Source organism: Rattus norvegicus, chromosome 8, assembly GCF_021556685.1.
Source record: "Rattus norvegicus strain SHRSP/BbbUtx chromosome 8, alternate assembly SHRSP_T2T, whole genome shotgun sequence".
Taxonomy (NCBI): Eukaryota; Metazoa; Chordata; class Mammalia; order Rodentia; family Muridae; genus Rattus; species Rattus norvegicus.
Window position 1 is genome coordinate 112,621,094 of NC_141541.1, and position 21,957 is coordinate 112,643,050.

Genomic DNA, 21,957 nt, shown 5'->3' on the forward strand with positions numbered 1-21,957 from the left:
GGCAAAAAGAAGGAAGTCTTTAACTTTTGCTCTGAGGTAATAAGGTGCACCATTTGTTTTCATCTCCTGCATTCCATATTCTCTGCTTAAAGGAACAACATTTTACAAAGACTGCAGTTTGAAGAGTGAGGAGCAGCATCTATAGCAATTCTATAATTCAAGTTCTCTTAAAGGTTTTTAATTACCAGAGACAATAACAAAAAATATCGATACTGTGATGTTACTGTTAACATAAAGCAATTTAGTGAGTGGGAAGAACTAGGGAGTAACAGTCATGAGCATGCTCATTAAGAGACTCTGCAAACCACACCTAATCCAGAGTTGAAAGCTGGACTGTATCTAAGCATGTTCACTTACTCATGTTCAATCAGTCTTGCCTTTACAATCAAGTCGTTCTAGTTCTTCTGTGACTTCATTAATGTGCTTGACTAATAGTAACAACTTTAGAAAGGGGCTAATTTAATAGAGGAGATGGCTAGAAATAGCAGCATGTGAAGAAAGCGCATGCACTGGCGCGCGCGCGCGCGCGCACACACACACACACACACACACACACACACACACACACACACACACACACACAACTTACTGCCTTACTTCTAGTCCTGACCACAAGGCATCATGTATGCACACTCATTTCCAGACTGACACTGCTCTTCTGAACTGCTGACTTCAGCAGATAAAATGGGCAGCAATCTTGACTTTTAAAGGTTCATGAAAACCCCCAACAACTTCTATTAAAATTACCTGATTTGTTACTTCTAAGGTATTGGGATTATATGTAGTAACTGCATGGGTTCCAACTGAAAAGACTCGCTTATACCTACAAGGAAAAACATGTTTACGTTTAGTTTTAAGCAACAAATTTTTTATGAAAATTCATACGATATTAACACAAAATACATTTTTCAACATATTTCAATAAATAGAAACATGTTGGTTAATCAATGGTTCAATGGTGATTAAATATAATTTATTTTTATATTTTCAAATTTAATGTTCTAAAATGTTATCAGAATTAAAAATCCATCCACCACCTATTTTAGTGGGAACTATTAATTATTCCTGCCTAAAAAATACAACTTTGGGGCAAGAGAGATGGCTCAGTGGTTAAGAGCACTGGCTGCTCTTTCAGAGGACCCAGGTTTAATTCCTAGGATCCGGGTTCACTTCCTAGCACCATGTAGCAGTTCACTGCTGTCTGTAACTCCAATTCCAGGGGATCCAACACCCTCACACAGGCATATGTGTAGGCAAAACACTAATGCATATAGTAAAAACAAAGGAAAGTTATATTTATTTTAAGAAAGGAAGGAAGGAAGGAAGGAAGGAAGGAAGGAAGGAAGGAGCGACGGAAGGAAGTAAGGAGGAGGGAGGGAATGAAGGAAGAATGAACGGCCTCTGCACAAACATGGCGATGTTAGCACAGACTAGGTGGGTAGGGCAGCAGCCAGGATGCTAGAGGAATTCTAAATAGGCCATTTCTCTTTAACTAAAGACTGCAGATGGCTAATTCTTTCAAAGTACTCTTTCATCAAAACCACCATGGGAAGGAAGGGAAGTATGGCCAGCAACTGCTCCACACAGCACATAAGGGGACGTTAATTCCTACTTAAGCAACTACCCCTTGAGTCTCTGTGTCGCAACTTTAAACAGGGAGGAAGGGGCTCGTGCTTCTCACTTTATTGCCTTTACTGAAAGTAACAACCCAAACAAAAGCTACTCCAATTATCAGTAATACTGATGAAGAGGGGCTTGTAAGGATAAAAGCAGAAATGTAACTAGAAAATTTTTAAAAATAAAAACAGCTCTTTAGATTCAAAGCATTACAATGAGCAACATATTAGCATAAGAAAATGTAAGAAAAAACTAGGAACAAAAAATTCCCTGCCATAGACATGGAATAAAGAAGAAAGTATCCTCTCCACGCCTGTGCAGATAAATGTCAAAACTAGGACCAATCACTGTAAAGACGGTCAGAAGACTGTGAAGACCGACACGGTGCAAACTACAGACTCGGCAGTGGAAAACTTTAAAAAGTGGAGAAGGGTAATGGAGGCGTCTCTTTTCCTTTCTTGGATATTATTTATTTACATTTCAAATGTAAATAGCCCTTTCCCGGTTTCCCAGCCATAAGCCCCTTAGCCCACCCACCTCCCCTTCTATAAAGGTGTTAAATGGAGGCATCTTAAGTCTGATGCTGAAACTCAGCAACTTGACAAGGAAAACTAAAACACTGGCCTGTTTTCAAAGCAGAAATAAATAACAACCAAGTAGTTTCAGGGAAACAAAGTTTAATTAGGAAGAGAAAAAAAAAACCAAACTCTTTATGACTAATAACTACTGAAAATACTCATATTCAGTAATACTGAATTATAAAAATGGGCACAAAAATAAATCAAACCATTTCCAGAGCTCTAAGTTTTTCTGCTTTTTACTGCTTTATACTTTTAAAAAAAGTGTAGACAGGCTGGAGAGTTGATTGCTCTTCCAGAGGTCCCGAGTTCAAATCCCAGCAACCACATGGTGGCTCACAACCATCTGTAATGGGATCTGATGCCCTCTCCTGGTGGGTCTGAAGGCAGAATACTCGTATACATAAAATAAATATTTTTTTTTCATTTTTCTTTTTTTCTTTTCCGGAGCTGGGGACCGAACCCAGGGCCTTGCGCTCTACCGCTGAGCTAAATCCCCAACCCCAAAATAAATATTTTTTAAAAAGATATATAGTACATTAACCAAAAGTTACTCCTAGACTCAAGAGGAACCAATTATGTGTCCATCAGAGTCAGTAAACGAAGTGCACTGAAATGGCTACAATATTTAGGGGTCTATGCCAGTGCTCTTGGCTACCCTCCAGCCTGACAGTGAAGCCCTACTGCTGAAAGCACTATGAACTTGAGCCAATAGAACAGAGAAATATCAAGATGGTACTGACCGGAAGCTTCACGACTACAGCGTTCATAGTGTTTAGAGGTTTCGCATACACTACAGGAGAGGAACAATAAGCATCAATCTTACCCAGCCGTGACTGTGTAAGCCACAGTGAGGAGTGAGTGGCCTGACAAGAAATGCCCACTGGCACAAGAGTGGTACAACTGTCATAGGAGTAACCAACTACCTTCTATCTGGTTTTAAGATCCACTCCACAACATGAAACCATGACCTGAGATTACGTCACAGACTCTAGAGGAGACCCTACTATTATTCTACCAAATAGGCAAAAGAGTAAACGGATTCTTTTTTAAGAAAAAGATTTATTTTATATATGTGAGTTCACTGTCACTCTCTTCAGACACACCAGAAGAGGGCATTGGATCCCATTACAGATGGTTGTGAGCCACCATGTGGTTGCTGGGATTTGAACTCAGGACCTCTGGAGGAGCAGTCAGTGCTCTTAACCACTGAGCCATCTCTCCAGCCCGAATAAACTGATTCCTAATGATGAAATGTTACACCTATAGATGAGCGCCATCTCTCAACCCTCCTCAGAAGCTCCTATTTGAAGAAGATGGTGACTAACAGGACCCACAACCAGTTATGGTGCTGAGCGCAGGAGAATGGAGTGTTCAGCCCCAAATGACACATGCATAATCAAAGCCCCTTCTCCCAGGGTTCTGGGATCATTGTGGGATAGGGGTGGAAAGAATGTAGGAGCCAAAGGTGGCTACAAGGAAATGGTATCTTCCAGGCTCAACAGGTCAGCCCCACACATAACTCACAGCAATTGTGACATATACAAGACCCGTGTAAGCTCCAGCCACGCCAAATCCCAATATGAAGAGCACAGGTGGGCATCAAGTCCCCCCACTCCCATCCAAAGAAACCACTGCTAAGTACGAGTCAGTTTCCTTTAAGAGGACAGCCCCTGGGAATCGACCATATTTCAATGAAGGGCATGCATCCAACAATGTAAGAACAACACAAATGGAAATTGATGGGTATTAAAAACAAATAATAATACTTTTGTTTCTTTATTGTCCATTTTTTCTAATCAGCATACCATATAATACAATGCCGAGGTTATTTCCATATGAGCAACAGGAAAATGATAGGACGTAAATTTTTTTATCATGGATAAAATTCATACTGTATTTTTCCCCAAAATGTTTAAGTCTAAAGTAGAACAAGAAACTAAAGAATGAAATTACTTTCTTCAAACAACATATTTCTCCCTAAGGTGAAGTCAGGTGAAGTCTGATGAAACAGGCAAGAACTTATCTCCATAGCTAGTCATAAAACATCAAAGAACTAGTCAATTAGTGGGAACTAAAAGAAATACACGGTTTCTAAAATTGATATTTGACCTGAAATATAAAATGAAATCATATGTTCAATAGAAATAATTTAAAGTTGCTATTTTCTAGAGTCACCTTTGAGTGTGAAGAATCTGAATCTGCAATCCAGAAGTAAGACGGCAGGGCCAGGGGTGGCTGCGGTCAAGCACTACGTGTGAAGCTCTTGCCCTGTGAGCAGTAAGTGCTGGGTGGAGATGGCAACCTGCCTGGTGCAGCCCCGGACGACAAGGGATCTGCAGAGCAGGCTGGGAGACGAGTCCTAACAGCCGGGCCTGGGTTTGACTGAGAGACCACACCCTGCCTCACTGACCAGGATGGAAGAGAACTAGAGGCTGATCCCTGATATCAACTTCCTACATGAATGCACATACATGCACACACATACTACATACACATACATGAAAAAAAAACAACCACTAAGGCTACAGAATCGATTTCATTTTGTGAGTGAAAAGAATAGCAATTACAGATCTAAAAATGTCCCAAGAATTAGCTATGTGCTTTCTCTGCGGATTAGTTAAAAATGTTCACTTCTATGTGTTCTTTTTCTCCTCTTTCCTACCTTACCGAGTCCCTTCTAACATCTGCATTAAACCGATGCTAGTCATTACAGCTCTATTTTGTGTTTTGTATAATATTTCAATATATTCTGAGACATGCCACTACGCACTGCAACTGATGCAGGAAGAGCAGGCCCAGAGGTCGTGTGTGCTACACAAGTGCTCTACCCTGATGTCTTACTCCTAAGTGCCCACCTACTACACAAGTGCTCTACCCTGATGTCTTACTCCTAAGTGCCCACCTACTACACAAGTGCTCTACCCTGATGTCTTACTCCTAAGTGCCCACCTACTACACAAGTGCTCTACCCTGATGTCTTACTCCTAAGTGCCCACCTACTGGCCGCTGCTCATTCTTCCCCTCATAAACCTGTGGCAAGTACCAGTATGTTTTCAACTTCCACAAGATGAACTTTGTAAGAACCCATGTGTCCGAGCTCCACACAGTGCCCACCTTTCTATGCCTGCCTACTGTGACCTTCAGTTCTATTCACGTCACAAATGACAATTCCATTCATTTTACGTCTGAATGATAATCCACTGTGTATATGCACCACCACACTTTGTACATCTGTCAGCCCATGGGTGCTTAGAATGTACCATTCCTGGGCTTGTGTGAATAGTTGTAAAATAAGCATGAGATTGAAGATGCTTATTTTCTTCAAATTGTCTCTTTTATTTATATACCCAATAATAGGTTACCTGTATCCTATAACAGTTCTGCTTTGGCACTTTTTTTCTTGTTGTATCTATAAGCTTTTCTTTCTTTCTTTCTTTCTTTCTTTCTTTCTTTCTTTCTTTCTTTCTTTCTCTCTTTTCTTTCCTTTTCTTTCTTTTTTTATTAGGTATATTTCTTTTTTTTTTTTTTCTATTCTTTTTTTTGGAGCTGGGGACCGAACCCAGGGCCTTGAGCTTGCTAGGCAAGCGCTCTACCACTGAGCCAAATCCCCAACCCCTAGGTATATTTCTTTATTTACATTTCACATGTTATTCCCTTTCCCAGTTTCCTGTCCATAAATCCCCTCTCCTCCCCTTCCCTGATATGGGTATCCCCCATCCATCCCCCTTAATGTGCCCCCTATATTTCCTGCACTGGGGGTCCAACCTTGGCAGGACCAAGGGCTTCCCCAACTGGCTATTCTTCCCCACTGGTGCCCCAACAAGGCTATTCTCTGCTACAGATGCAGTTGGAGCCCTGGGTCAGTCCATGTGTAGTGGTTTAGTCCCTGGAAGCTCTGGTTGGTTGGCATTGTTATTTTTATGGGGTTGCGAGCTCCTTCAACTCTTTCAATCCTTCCTCTAATTCCCCCAAGGGGGTCCTGTTCTCAGTTTGGTGGTTTGCTGCTAGCATTGACTGCTGTATTGGGCATGCCCTTTCAGTATGCACTTTTTAGCTTCATCAATCTTATCTAGTTTTGGTGGCTAGGTATATAAGGGCCATGAGTGGGGTTGCTTTGGCATTTTTAAAGATCTTTCCGCTACACTAATTTACATTCCAATCAACAGTGCCTAAGGGCCATTTCCTAACCGCCCTCCCTGAACCTGCCTTTAGTTTTCCTGGTGATAGCCATTCTTACTAAGGTGAAATGATACCTGGTGGTTTCACTTACATTTCCCTGATAACAAATGACACTGAGCATTTCTTCACATGTGGGTGGTCATTTGCATGTTTTTAAAATGTCTACCTAGGGCTTTGTCCTCCCATTTTTTGTCTGTTTAGTTCCTGGAGTTCTTTACTGCATAATTTGCAGATGCGTTCTCTCATTCTGTAGCTCGTCCCATTTCCTCCTGTTGTACAGCAGGCTTTCAGTTTGCTGATGTGTGTTTATTTTGCTTTCTTTTCCTGTGCTTTAGAGCTCTTGCTACTCTATTCTGCCCAACCCCCCCCCCAATCTTGGCCACTTCAATACCTTAAAATATTTCTGTTTTCTTCTCGACAGTAACAGTGGTTTAATCCCTTTGTTAACATTCTTCTCATAAAACACTGCCACTGAGCTCAGTTGGTCTAAAAGCACTTTTTGGTGTGATGGCAGCATTCTGTATCTGTCAACACCATGCCTATTCAAGGGTGCAGAAGTTACAAGGAAGCTACAGAGAACTTAACATGCATAAATGCAACTGATTTGTATGTGTAATTTAAACTTAATTCATAAATTCTAACTAGAAAAAATATAATCCTATGGAATTAAATTACAAAAGAGATAGACTAAACAAAGCAGAATTCATGAGAAATTCAAGACAAATGATGCCATAAACATAATCTAAAGGAATATAAAAATATTTCCCTCAAGTGAAAAATTAATACTCATCACTGACTTGATCTATGATACCTGTTTTCTTTTTATTTGGGAACTAAAATATATACCATATAACCATATACCATATAACCATATACTATATAACCATCTGCCTAAAGGGAACCCGGATATTTAGTCTTCATAGTTCATGGACTAATATAACATAATAACTTATTTAAAAACAATGTCTACTACCCATTAGCTATGCTATTAAATACCAGGAAACTAATGGTCAAGAAACAAAAGGTTTTTTTTTCATATACACCTAGATTTTTATAGGGAAAGCTTTATACATTTACATAAAACATATTTATTTGTATATGACATAACTTCTATAAATAAAAATGCTATAATGTCCTTAAATCTTCTAGTCTTTATGAGTACCGTTATCAACTCCAAAACAAATTTAATAGCTGGGCAGTAGTGGTGTACACCTTTAACCCCAGCACTTGGAGAGGAATGGACAGGCAGATAGATCTCGGAGTTCAAGGTCAGCCTGGTCTACAGAGTGAGTTCCAAGACAACCAGGGCCACACCGAGAACCCCGTCTCAAATCAAACAAACAAAACCAACTTTCATGACATGATTTTCTTCATGATGTCAGTGCTGACAGACATAACCACTGGATGCCACTGCAGTATCAAACTGCTTATGCAGAAAATTCCCATCATCTAGTTTTATCACAGTAGAGAAAACCCAACTTTCCTTTCTATGGAAACAGTATGGAAAAGGTTACTGTCAGAAAAAAAACATCTCTCAAGGTCTCGAAATCTTTTGACCTGTGCATACTGCTTTTTAAAAAGAGATCTCTTTTAACTGGGTCCAAACCCGTGTCTTTGTGTGAGTTTGTAAGCTGTGGATTTATAGATGTGAGCACTGTACCTGTGGAGACAAGCGGCATCAGTCTGCCTGGAGCTACAGTGAGAGGTGGCTGTGAGCTGCCCAAAATGGTGCTGGGAATCAAACTTCCATCCTCTGCACTGAGCCATCATTCAAGTCTTGTATACTCCTAAAGCTTAAAATAATTCTTTCACTGGCCTCAAAAAAAACCCCAAGCAAACTTACTCATAGTTAGAACAAAGTAGTTTATGTCATGAGAGTAGGGCCCACAATTTACAGCATAAGCTCTCGTCCTACTATAAAAATGGTGACAAACACAACTTGATGTGGGGGGAGGGGGCTTATACCGAGGGGGGCTCCCCCTTGGCAAAGGAGAAGGTGGAATGGGGGAAGATCTGTGTAAGGGGGTACTGGGAGGAAAGGGGGTGCTGATATTGGGATATAAAGTGAATAAATTAATTTTAAAAAGGTACTAATTAAATAGTAATTTCCCGATTCTGTAGATACTGACAATCATTCCTCTCAAGAAAGCAAATATCTATATTTTCTCCAATTTTCAGTTTCTGATCCAAGCTCCATCTTTCAGCTTTACACAGAACAGGCCTAATTCTTCTTCCGGTGAGACTTTCACTGTAAGTTTCTGCCTATTATACATTGAGCACTCAAGTCATTTTAGGATAGGCCTGAATGCTACCTTTTCAAAATCTATAGTATTCTCATGGAACCTAGGATTTTTTTTTTCATTAGTAAATCCCACACTCCAGTTACCTGAACCAAAACGTTAGTCCACTTAATAATAAAACTAAGGACAAGTGAACTAGAGAGCTCTGAAGGGTTAGAAGAGTGGGAATGTGTGTGCACTGTGAAGTCCTTACTCAACCCCTAGGGACTTGGAACTAACTTGGGGAGATAAAGGAATAAAGAAGACACACACACACACACACACACACACACACACAGAGGAAGCTGGGGGTTGGGTGGGTTTGGGTCTCTGACAGAGGAGCCTCAGTGCCTGAAAGCCCTGCATGTTTACTGTACAAGGTTGAACAGAGAGGTGGGCACTGGATGCAACTGGACAAGGAGGTGGCCCTATTACACAGATTATAGGAGGCAGGATTTTATGATACCTAATTGGATCAAGGAAACAGGTTTACATATTCTTGGCAAGAGCTGTCTTTGTAAGGAAGAAGTCTTCAGGCTGTGAATACCCAGGGGCAGAGAGACACATTGGACAGTTTCTGCATTCTGTCAACATTGCCGTGGGATGTGTCTGAGGCTAGGACCCTTGACACGGCAAGCTCACATCAACAGCACACATGCACTCAGGACTTCACCTTCAGGATTTCCTCTGCTTCCCACAGAGCCCTGCTATTACAGGAGGTACCAGGACACAATAGTTATGCCCACCAACTTGGCAGTCCAACTGCCTGCATTCAAATACCTGATGGGCTAATCAGTTGGTAAGTGACAGTTTCCTCATCTGAAAAATGTGGGTAACATACGTATCACATAATGTAAGAATTAGAAAAAACAATGCATGTTAGGGGCTTTAAACCTATGTGCCTGACTTGTAAGCAAATAATCACTGCGAGCTATTACTACAGCTGATTTTCTTTCCTCCCTGCTAGAGAAATGAATATTAATTGGGAGAGAGGGGGCTTTTAAAATTTCTAGAAAATGGGGTTGGGGATTTAGCTCAGTGGTAGAGCGCTTGCCTAGCAAGCACAAGGCCCTGGGTTCGGTCCCCAGCTCCGAAAAAAAGAAAAGAAAAAAAAATTTCTAGAAAATCAACTGATTATAATTCCATGCCTTAAATATTCCTTTATTGATCATGACTATTTCAGTACATTCATATTTAAAACAAAGAATAAAAGAAGTGGGCAAATCTGTCATTCTGGTTATAACATCAGGATACTCAGTTTCTGGTGGAAACCCACTTTACCTAAGAGGGCTCATTCTCATGAGAAACTGTATTCCCCAGGGAAGAGAAACAATGGATTATGACAAACTCTAAAATCTCTGTCCCAGTAACTCATCAAGATCCCTCCTCACTTATAAGGGCACCCCATGAAACGCATCATTTTAAAGGCCTCAGGTTCTGAGTCGGGATCAGTGGCCAGAGTCTTTCTCAGATCAGATGGTACAAATTCAGTACACTGTAAAATATAAGACTGCTATAAAGACATGATCCAGTTTATACTTTCAAATTTCATACTGTCTGGTCGCAGTTACAGGGAGTTCTATAGACAGCGTGGGGAGAGGTCAGGATGGACTCATCTGAGGCGGAGGCTGGTAACATCGAAGCCAGAATCCAAGAGAAATAAGCCCCTCAGAGTTGTCTGCTCATTACAACTGCTAGGTGTAAACACCAAGAAGCAAAGAAAAACACCAAAAAGCAAAGAGAAAATATCTTCTCCTGTCCAGCTTATTCCTGAACATAAGCATAACAAGTTACCAGCTTCCTCACTTTCCCCACTCCCTCCCCCTCCAGCTCCCCTCACCCGACTCCAGGGTCATCATGACTGTTTCTAATGTGAGCATCTGTCACTGAATTTCACAGACCAAATGACAATTTTCCTACCCTACTGTGCTTAAAATCCTGTTTGGATACTAAAGTCCCACTCAAATTTATAGCATGTGCTCTACCAACAAACACTGGAGTGAACCTTAGGCAGTGTGCACTTGTAAACCCATCTAGAAAGAAACAATGTATTACTGTGAAGTCTCCCACAGCGGGTCTGCACTTCCACTTTAGCCAATCATCTGTACCTTTCTTCCCGCCTGGAGTGGCTTGCTTAAGCCACAGAGAAAATCGTGTTTTCATGGAAGAAAAGTGCTTTTACTCCCTGTAACCTTCCTTTCTTGCTCTCAGAAGAAACATGTAATTAAATTATGTATGGACTTCCCAAGTGGGAAAAACAATGAGTAGAGAAGAAAGGCTGCTTTCCCAGCCCTGGGCTCTACGCTCAAAACCAACAACCCTCTGCTAGTAAAAGCAGGAAGCTTCTGGAAGTGAGGCATGGTGGGGAGGACACAAAGGTACAGAAACGGGTCACATGACATCTCTGAGGCACAATCTGGAAGGTTATCTCTAAGTGAGGCATGTGAAGAGAAAGGAAAGGAATGTATTCATTTGACTGCCACAGTCAGTAAATCTCCCCAGATGGCAGAGCTGGAATAGCAATGTGTATGGCTCTAGAATCTCTGAAAACAAGCCCAATTCTAAAAGGAAAAAAAAAAAACAAAAACACATGAAGAATGTGTTTTTTAAATACATTTTTAGGGAGAAGGTTCAACTAGCAACTAAAAATAAAACTTTTTTTTTCTTTTTTTTCCGGAGCTGGGGACCGAACCCAGGGCCTTGCCAAGCGCTCTACCACTGAGCTAAATCCCCAACCCCAAAATAAAACTTTGAATCACGTTTTTGTTTATGTTTTTATGGTAAGAGTGCTGAAGAATACTTTAAACCCGGATTCAAATTGGTCAGAAAATAAGCAAGTATAATGGATTTCAATTCTGGTGCTGCACAATGCACACAGGAAACTGAAACCACTGTCTGAGGAAAGGGGACTGAGGAGAACGCCCTGTTGAAAGGAACCCCAAGTAAGGGGAGGCCTCCTGCTCATGGGTGGGAAGCATTAGCACTGCCGAGAGGTGGCGCCCTCCAGCGGACAAAACACTCAGCACAATGCCACTCAAACCCCAGCCACTGCAGTAAGATTAACACGCACGGAAAATTGCTACAGCAGTAGGAGAAATACAGACTAGTCCACACAATACTGACGTTGCAGCCTCATCCCTCCCAGTCTCAAAGGGTACCAAGCTATAGTAAATCAAAACAACATGTTAGGGACTTTATCATAGATAGGTATCCAGATCAATGGAATCAAACTGAAAATTCACATATGGTCAAATGACTTTTGACAAGGGTGTTAAACACTCAATGGGAAAAGAATAGTCTTTTCTTTTCAGCAAGTGATTCAGGTACAAGTAGATCCTCATTGCACACCATATAAAGTTAATTCAAAATTAAAGTTATAAAAATCACACAAGGAAATGTAGGAAAAAAAATCATTGTAATCTTAGATTAAGCAACAGCTTATAAATGACAAAAAGAACAAGAGAGACAAAAGAGACAAGCTGGATTTCATCAAAATTAAAAACTGTGTACTTTACAGAGCAGCATTAGGAGAGTTGGAAGTCATCCCTCAGAACTGGAACAGTGTATGCTGAACATTAATCTAGTATAAAATTTGTGTTTAAAGAATTTCTACAGCTGGACAATCAGAGAGACAACATAATTTAAAAATGGATGAATAAGATTCACACTACCTAGTACACACCAATTTTCTCTAACTTTGCTCAACGAAACTATGAGGGGACACACATAGTACTCTACAAGGGTAGAAATTATGCTCCCTAACATGTAAGTTCATAAAGCAAGAAATTAACAGAAAACAAATCCAAGCAATCAGATCTTTCAAAATTAGTGAGTTTGCTAAGGTAAGTCAGAAACACTAGTGTTCAAGCATTGGGCTACCCGAAAGGCTACATGCCCATAGGGAGGGAACATAAGGACATCTTGGTCTGACTAAAACAAATATAAATATGAAATGATACCGTTTCCATCCAAGAAAAAAATTCTAACAAAAAATTTTATTCAAATAAATAATTAAATAAATACAGTCTTTAAAAGCTCCAAACCTCAGCAGAGGCAAATGGTTGTTTCACAGGTCTGACTGGCAATGAAGTTGGCAACACTGTAGCACAAGATGGATGACAGCGACACTGTAGCAACCCAAGCCCCTTGTTACTTTTCTTTCTTTCTATTTTTTTAAGAAAAATCTAGAAAGATCAAAAGAAAGGGGGACAGCAATGCATTCCAACATGACATGTGCATTTAAAATGAGCACAAAGCTTTGAAGAGAAAGCCCAAGAACACTGTTGGGTTGTGCCTCACCATTAAAGAACTGACACTGGGCTGAAATGATTCTTTATAGACATTCAGAAAAGTAAAGGAAAGAATACTTACTTTCCTCTCCATGAGTGCTTGGTTGTGTAGAAACATGCCAGATCCTTATTTTCCCTAATTATGTTCATTTTGTGCTGAAACCTGGAAGACAGAGGTATGGATTCCCTTAATACAGTGTTATACAGTTTTAATTTCCCCAAATCCCTCATAGCAAGGGAGAGCATTTCTCAGTTCCCTAGCTCTGCATTATTGTAAGGTTTAAAAAACACAGGACTGCTCAATGCTGTCTGTGTTCAGCACTGTATCCTGATTGTCTTCCCAAACATTTCTTTTTCCCTGGACCCACTAGACTTTGCTGCTCAAGGACAAATGTTGTCCTTGATCAACATCCTGAGTACAAGTTTTCAGATGAAGAAACTTCATCCAGTACTGTCAAATTGTCACACCGTGCCTTGATACATGGCAAGCACCTAAAGTTAATTGTCAAGAGTCAAATGGTTACAGTTGGTTTTGTAGTACAGCTAGGGGCTGGCCACACTGCTGTCCTTGGCACTTTAGACAGTTTTTCCTAAGAATTTACAAATAAGAACTCTTTAAATTAGGAAAGTTAATACATGTCCACAATAATAAATCTAAACTGCCCATGAGGTTATCTTTCATCTTAGAATCCAAAGGTATGCACTGCGGCCTTCCTTCTATTTAGAAAAAAAAATCATCTTTTCAAAACAAACAAATAAACAAACAAGATGGGCATGGAGACAGGCAGAGCTCTCTGAGTTCAGCGGTACACACTGAGACCATGTCTCAAAACAAACAACCCACCACAAGACGATCATGCACCCTCCACAGAAGGAGGTACCTTTCCCCATAGAATTAAGCATCCATTGAGAACATATTTAAGGCTGCATAGTATTCCATTTCCTAGCCATGTGAGGACAGCACTACCAAAGTGTCACTGTTTATTACCAGACTGTATCAAAGCAATAAAGAGAGTGAAGCTGAGAGTTTAGAGACGTTTATATCGGTCTGATTAGAGCTGCTGAATTTGTGATGACTCGGTGCATGGGCTGAGAAGGCAGCTTCATTGTAACCTAACAGCATGCAAACCCAGAAACCACTTACTTCATGGGGCATGGGAGGAACAACACTTGAATCCAGGTAACTTTGAAGATGGTATTTAGGTGACTCCTAACGAAAGGCTGGTGATGTTTTTGAAGACACGGCATAACTTATATATACAAAAGCTAAGTTTTGTGGTGCCTGGTTTCTCAGCTGTGATGTGGGCCCTTCTCTCTGACCTTACTAAAAATTACTGTAGGATGCTTACCAAAATGTACTAATTCAGACAGGAATTATAGCTTGCTTGGGCTTGCTTTACATCTTTACATAGGGCAATTCCTTTTTTGAAGCTAGTTCATAAACCATAAATTCACCCTCTTAAGTACAGGATTCTATTAGTTTAGTTACAACCTTCCACAGACATCACCAACTCAAAATCCTCCTCATCAGTCCAACCAGAAAGCAGTTTGTACTCTCAGCAGGACACAGGAGATCTTTGAGTTTGAGGCCAGTGTGATCTACAGTGAGCTCCAAGCTACATAATACCCTGTCTCAAGAACAATCAACTAATCAAACAAACAAACACCCTAGATCTCCTCGTCCCAGCACCCGGGAGTGAGAAACAGACTTTCTGCTAGTGAGTTTCTCCCTACATAAGGGACATTGCCAAGCAATGCTCTACTGTGTGGATAAGTATTTTGTTCACTCATCCACTGAGGGACATTTGTTGGTCCTACTTTCTGGCTATTACACACAATGCTACTATGACACGTGTATGTGAGCTGTTGTGGAACAAAGAGAGTCCTTACTCTCTTCCTCTTTGTTTTTCACAACCTGACTTTACCCTCTACACAGACCTGGATGGTCTGGAGCGTACTGCTTCTACTTCACAGTGAGAGCTCCCCTAACCACATTGCTTTAGACCGTTACCACCCTCCTCTCTCTATACTCCTTACTCCTGTAGTCCCTACTTTCGCCTCAGTACTCTTCAGAGTCTAAAGCCCAGTTTGTTATTTATCTAATGTATCTCTGGAGTCTGACAAGAAAGTCTGACACAGAACGGTCACAGTGTACAAGCGTCTATGAGAGAGCAACAATTCCATGGGCAGTCCTGATGGGCACCTAAAATAAAGCCTGATGCTCTAACAGGGGCAGTCCGAGCAAGGTTTTGTCCTATCTTCTAGAAAAGCACCATTAATTCATATTCTAAGGAACAGAAGCACAACGCCAATTTTTGAATCCTTTGTTAATTATCAGAAAGAAGAAATTTATCTTACAGTCAACAGGTATTTTCTTACTGGTATCAAGCAAATGCGGCTGGGCCCCTTTCCTTACACTGCACTGGGACGACCCTTTATTTAAGCTGGTGTGACCTTTGTTTTACTGGGAGAGACACTTTGTTTATTTCTGTATTTTGTATATGATATAACTCAAGGAGCCAATCAAGATTCAACCTTCTGAATCAGTGGCAGTAATCAATGCCAAAGAGAAAGCTAGCTTTAAAGATTCAGAGCAAGCACGCACGCAAGCAGCACCCCCAGAGTGCACATATGGTACAGCTTCCCTTACACGTACTACAAATAAACACTGGGATGATAAAGGAGAAAGATGCACAAATAGGTGAACAGATGATATTGAAGAATGAGGTTTGGACTCTTGAGGAAACAGAATGCCTGCGTCCATAACAAAGCAAACTGAAAAGGAAGAAAAATGCTTTTGAGGAGAAATTGGTATTGTTACAGTATCATAAAGTAAGAACGGGAGCAACCCTGCTGGCCTAATGACAGGCACACACTGGGAACCTAGCACTTGGGTGGCCAAAGCTGGAGGACAATGGGACCAGGCTGGCTACCTAGTTTCCAGGTAAGTCAGTACCACATAGCTAGTCCCATCTCAAAACTAATACAAAGTAAGAATATTTTAAAATATTAACCCTACATAACTTAGGGTATGAGCTATAAGAAAAAGACATGATCCCTACTAAATCTACAAGGGGCCAAAGGCAAAATAATTTTGCAATTAATGACAATAGAGATTTAAGAATTCTTTTTTTTAACACTAAGATTTTTTTTAAAAGAATGATTGATTGATTATAAGCACACTGCAGTCTTCAGACACACCAGAAGAGGGCATCAGACCTCATTACAGATAGTTGTGAACCACCATGTGGTTGCTGGGATTTGAACTCAGGACCTCTGGAAGAGCAGTCAACCACTCAGTGCTCTCAACCACTAAGCCATCTCTCCAGCCAGAGATTAATGAATTCTTAAACATCTGAAGAATGAATTTGAGTGTCACTGGCATTGGCTGGTCCACACTGTTTGCAGAAGGATGAAATTTCAGGAAGGGTGAGAACACATGGAAAGGACTTTGAGGCAAGGACAGATAGGCAGGTCTAACACATGCTATAAAAAAATAAAAACAAGGGCTGGAGAGATGGCTCAGTGGTTAAGAGCACTGACTGTTCTTTCAGAGGTCCTGAGTTCAATTCCCAGCAACCACATGGTGGCTCATGACCATCTGTAATGGGGATCCAATGCCCTCTTCCGATGTGTCTGAAGACAGCAACAATGTACTCACATACATGAAATAAATAAATCTTAAAAAAAAAAATGAAAACAAAAGCTACCAGGATTGCTTGTTAAAGGAAAATTACATTCCTTTTTCTTTCTTCCTTTCTTTCTTTCTTTCTTTTTTTTTTTTCCAGAGCTGAGGACTGAACCCAGGGCCTACCACTGAGCTAAATCCCCAACCCCTGGAACATTCCTAATGCAGATTAGCATGCTGACAGAAAAGACAACAGATTAGGAACATACTTGAAGCCCACACATCAAGATTCCTCTAGCTGGGACCAGAGAGATGGCTCAGAGGTTTAAAATACTGGCTGTTTTGCAGAGGACAACCTAGGCTGTTTTTTGTAGAAGACCTAGGTTCAATTCCCAGAACCCCAAGATGGCTCACAACGATCTGTAACTCCAGCCTCAGGCTCTAATGCCCTCTGATCCCCGCTAGGCACCAGACACACATAAAAAAAAAAAAAAAAAAAAAAAAGAGAGAGAGAGAGAGAGAGAGAGAGAAGCAGATAAAATAAATCAACCTAAAAAAATTAAAATCTGGTAACTAATTTCACAACATCTCACCATTCTCTGGGCAATACTCTGGGAGCTCCTGCTGCTGAACGGTCTTCAAAGCCAATAAAGCAAAGGTGATCTTTATGGACAGGAACTGCTCCTTAGCACCAAAGGCCTGCTCTCTGGTCATGCTACATTCAGACAAGTATGTCTGAGTGATAACGGGGCAGGCAGGAAACAGGGACCCATGTAGTCGAGTCATCTTACAAATAACATAATTCAGTGCTGGTATCTCTGCATAGCTTCAAAATGGAATCCTAATAACCACTGAAGGGCATCTGCAAGCCAGGGAGACTGTGATTCACCCCACAATGCCTCTTACCACATACTCCGTTGTTAGCGCCTGCACTAAGCATCTAGCACTCATTTTATCAAATCCTGTGGCCCCGAGGGTACCCATTTTGTTGACAACTAAACTGAGAGTTGGAGAAATTCAATTACATCCTAAGGTTACCCAGCTAATTACATGGATGGATCAGGCTCTACCCCAGTCTCCTAACTCTTTTTTTTTTAAAGATGTATTTATTTATTATATATGAGTACACTGTAGCTGTCTTCAGATACACCAGAAGAAGGCATCAGATCTCTTTACAGATGATTGTGAGCCACCAAGTGGTTGCTGGGAATTGAACTCAGGACCTCTGGAAGAGCAGTCGGTGCTCTTAACCACTGAGCCATCTCTCCAGCCCCTAACTCTTTATTCTATATATTTAACCCAAACTTTCCTGAATTCCCTCGTCCTCAAGAAATCCACTCTCACCACACCATCTTGTATCATTGACAGCACATTCCTGGGATAGCTGAAAACTTACTTCAATTATTATCTTTACCTGGAAAGAATCAAACCCCTGTATGAACTTCTGAAACTACAAATTCAAACAGAGAAACAAAGGACCCCAGAAAATGCAAGCCGAAGACGCCAAAGCTGCTATTGTACACCTGTGAGAACAATCCATAAAGCACTTCCACCTAAACCAGCTAGCCACCCTTTGAACTTTCCAGTGTTGCAAACCAACACGTGATAGCACTCTGCCAGAGCATGACTTCAGGTACTTCTCAAGGAGACTTCAGAAAAAGGGTATTTTAACGAACTTTGAGCCTTTGAAAAATAACCAGATTTTGGTCTGAGGCTGGGACCTACCCCTCCCAGTAGGATGGTATTAACTCTTCTAAATTTTCAAGTTTATTTATGCTCTCAGGAAAATCTTTTTAAAGACCCAAAGAATAACAGGTGGCCTGAAAACAGCATTAAGTCTTTCAGACTGTCAACATAGTATAAACGAAGAACTCTCAAAATACAGTAATATCAATTCAGGAAAAGCAGAAAAACATGCAAAATACACTCAGGGATGACAGTGGAGATCACCTTAAGTTTGAGGCTCCATTGGGCCACCTATCTAGTTCCAGTCCAGGCTTTAAAAAGAGAAGCAAGGGGAAGAGGATGTATTGACTATTTTCCATCCAGGGGAAAGCTGGGAAAACTTAATCAAACCACAGAAACTGAGTGTCCGCAAGTCTGGGGCTGCTCAGAGCACTATGGTCAGGTGATTTATCTGAGAAGACCTTGGCAGCTCCCGTCCATGCTCATAACACAAGCACCGTCAGCACACGTCTACCACCAAGGTAACGACAGTGAACTTAAAAAAGAACTCTTACTGCCAAAGGTGGATAGAGTAGCTGTCACTCACTGGCTGTGTGACCTTGAACAACTCTGAACAAATGTCAATTTCTCTGCGTTACAGCCATCTATAAAATAGGGGTGAATACCTGTCCCAAAGGGCTGTGGTACAGACTAAGGAGACAACTCGGATACTTAGAACAGAACCTCAGGAATGTTAATTATCAACTATCATGCTTTAAACACACCACTCCAGATTCACAAGCTCTTGTGCATTTCTATTTTCGCCTTTATTTCCAAGTATCTACTGGCACTTGTGTGTGGTAAGGCATTGTGGGGGTGGGGGTGGGGGTGGGGGTGGGGGTGGGGGTGGGGGTGGGGGTGGAGGTGGGTTTGCGGTATTTATGGTTCTTCCTCTACCTTTTATAAATTCCAAACCTCCTATAATTCAATGTAGAGCAACTCAACCTATCTGCTGTATCAGTTACAGAGCCAAACAATTCACAAGTTTTAAAATGCACACTGTCTCAGTCATGTGATGAGACCTAACTCTCTCTGTTGTCCTACAAATCCATGCTGTACATGACACTGGGGGACATCAGTCACCTGGCAGCCTCTGCTTATCAGACTGCTATGATGTGGCAGTGTGCTGTTAGGTAGCCCTTACTTTACTTCACAATGGACCTGACACCCAGGAGCAGAGAATGCCAGCAATGCTGTGGGCATGTGGGGAAGCTCCAACGAGCTCCCTCCAGTGAAAGGAGAGGAAGAGTGTACGCTAAGGATCATAAAGCCGACAGTGAAAAGAAACCTTCCACCCAAGACTGTGAAGGAACCATTAGTTTTGCTGCCGTATCAATTTCAAAAGCCATAGTCGCACTGATAAGTGACTAGGTGAGATGAAAAAGGGATCACATCACGGGAATGTGTGTGTCTGCACAGGAAAAACAGAGCTACCTTATTCCCAAAGGATGAAGAAATCACCTAAAATTTCTAACTTCAAAAGTACAGTGTTCTGTTAATTTAATCAGCACTCAAAATTTTTACTTAAACATTTGTGAACTTTTGAGGAAAAAAAAGGAAATTTCATGAACAAATTGAATGTTCAGTAATTATCTCATCTCTATTTTTAGTAAGCTCTAAGAGTTTAAGTATAGTTGTTAATGGGTGAAAACACTTAAGCAGTCAGTAGTTGTTCATGAAGCAAACTGCAGAGCTCCTGGTACCGAGTGGCTGGAGCATCAAGCAGCATCGCCAAGAGTCATTTATAGGCAGGTGCTATAAATAACTGCCCACCTTACAGGAAGATAAACAGTAGAATGGGATCCTGTCTTGCCAGCCTTTGCCCATCAGGTGCAAAACTACATTCATTCCTTCAGGAATTCCAAATCACGACTTACACTTGCCTTTGATGACTTCATTTGCATATCCCCTGTAACTAAACCATACTGCGGTGTCTCCACTGACTGACAGGTTACCGTCAATGGTTTACTATATACCCAGGCATGACATTACTAGACCTTTTTTGCATCATCTCAGGTAATTAATTCTTTTAATAGAAATGTAATAAAAGTTAAAATGCCAAGGTTAAATTCAGGCTTGGCAGACTTGGCGATGTGTACTTACAAGCCTGGAACTTGGGAGACTGAGTCAGGAGAATGAGTCTGAATAAGTAAACGATGCAAAAAGCAAGACCCTGCCTCAAAACAATTTAAAATAAAAAAGGGTTGGGACTGTCCTCAAGGACATAGCATGCCCTGGGTTCAACTCTACCGGTGTTTTGGCTGAAATCACTCTTTTCAGTGACGGAATGCTTTCGAACAACAGTCACGCACTTTAATTCATTGCTGGCAGTAAGGCTGGCACCCACTTACAGTCATTTATGAATAAAACTAGAATGCTCCTGAGAAGATAATGACTTTGACACAGACAAAGACACACACACACACACACACACACACACACACACACACACACAAACACACAACAACAACAACAACAACAAAACCAAAACAACTGAGTCCACTTAGCCGGCCTTACATCACGCTCACATTGAACAAAAGCAAACTGAAGCGACCACAGGCATGGCCTGAAGCAGACTGCAAGCAGCCTGTAAGTGGAAAAGGCTGCATGTACTGCAAAATTAAACACACGTGCATGGCTTGTGTCAAATAAACTCCAAGGACTAAGTAGCCAAGGATGATGATTCATCCTTAAAAATATAACTAATGAACAAAGGGATTGGAGTAAAAAGGTTTTGGACCTGTTGAAAGCATATATTTTGCACAACTATCTGAAAGCAATTCTTATATAAATATGACAATTTGGAATAATCAGGGAAGAGACTAATTTCCTCATTCTGAGTCTAGGAAATCTAAGTATAGAGTTTGCTTTCAGGTAATGAACTGCAACTATGAGTTTGTTTTAAAATGCACCAAAAATTAAGACGGATTGATGGATGGATAAAAACTGTCACAGAACAATGACAGGAAGATATTAACTGCAACATGCTGGAGGGAGGCTGATAATGTCTGACACAAAGCTCACCAACCTGGCAGGGAGTGACACGTGCAGTGTGCTAAGGAGAAGCTTTGAGTCTGCCTTGCTTTCCTGAGGAAGCTTTCCTACAGTGGAGTGGTCACCATTTCCCACGAGGCACACCCTCCATGGCAGACCGTCATAGCACTGAAGCTAACTGGAAAAGGTGCTACAGTTTATCTCAAACGTATCCACTGCCACTCAGGAAGCAAATAACTAAAGGAGAATCCTAAACACTGGCTTCTTAGAAACCTAATTTTCACAACTGGATCTGAAATCTATAGTAATTATAATTAGTTTAGTACTTTTTGAAAACAAAAGGTTAAAAAATGGCTAAGGACATTAATTTTTACCCAGATTAAAAAGCTACATCTAAGCTGTTTTAGATAAAATGTGCTGTTGTACCGAGGAAACCTGCTATGTGACCTTTAATCCAGGTTTTGCTTTGTTGTCTTGTTTTTAGTCAAGGTCTCATTAAGTTACCTAGGCTGCCTTCAAACTCTTCGAATCAGGTGACCCTCCAGCCTCAGTCGTCCCCACAGCTGGGACAGGACAGAAGGACAGCACCCAGGTCACTTTTGTTTTGTTTTAATGTGTGACTAAGTCCAAGTTAAAGTATTTTCTTCAAAAAGAACAGATCAGTA

General features: G+C 41.0%; 1 protein-coding gene and 1 long non-coding RNA gene across 4 annotated transcripts in view; one reads left to right on the top strand and one right to left on the bottom strand.

The window, feature by feature from the left end:
• The window catches only part of Dnajc13 (DnaJ heat shock protein family (Hsp40) member C13), a 109,544-nt gene that overhangs the window by 79,722 nt on the left and 7,865 nt on the right, over positions 1–21,957 (bottom strand). For all 3 annotated transcript variants that reach the window (XR_015626809.1, NM_001108776.3, XM_087562865.1), the window contains exons 2-3: positions 13,028–13,108; positions 748–823 (exon numbers count right to left, since the gene is read on the bottom strand). Coding sequence is in view for 2 of the 3 variants with exons in the window: in NM_001108776.3 (NP_001102246.2) it covers positions 748–823; positions 13,028–13,095 (144 nt within the window). In the remaining variant the exon portion in view is untranslated. The remainder of the gene's footprint in view (positions 1–747; positions 824–13,027; positions 13,109–21,957) is intronic.
• LOC148004331 (uncharacterized) lies at positions 16,730–19,708 on the top strand. Its single transcript, XR_015628034.1, has 2 exons — positions 16,730–19,126; positions 19,163–19,708. It is a non-coding gene; the product is annotated as an uncharacterized LOC148004331 (long non-coding RNA).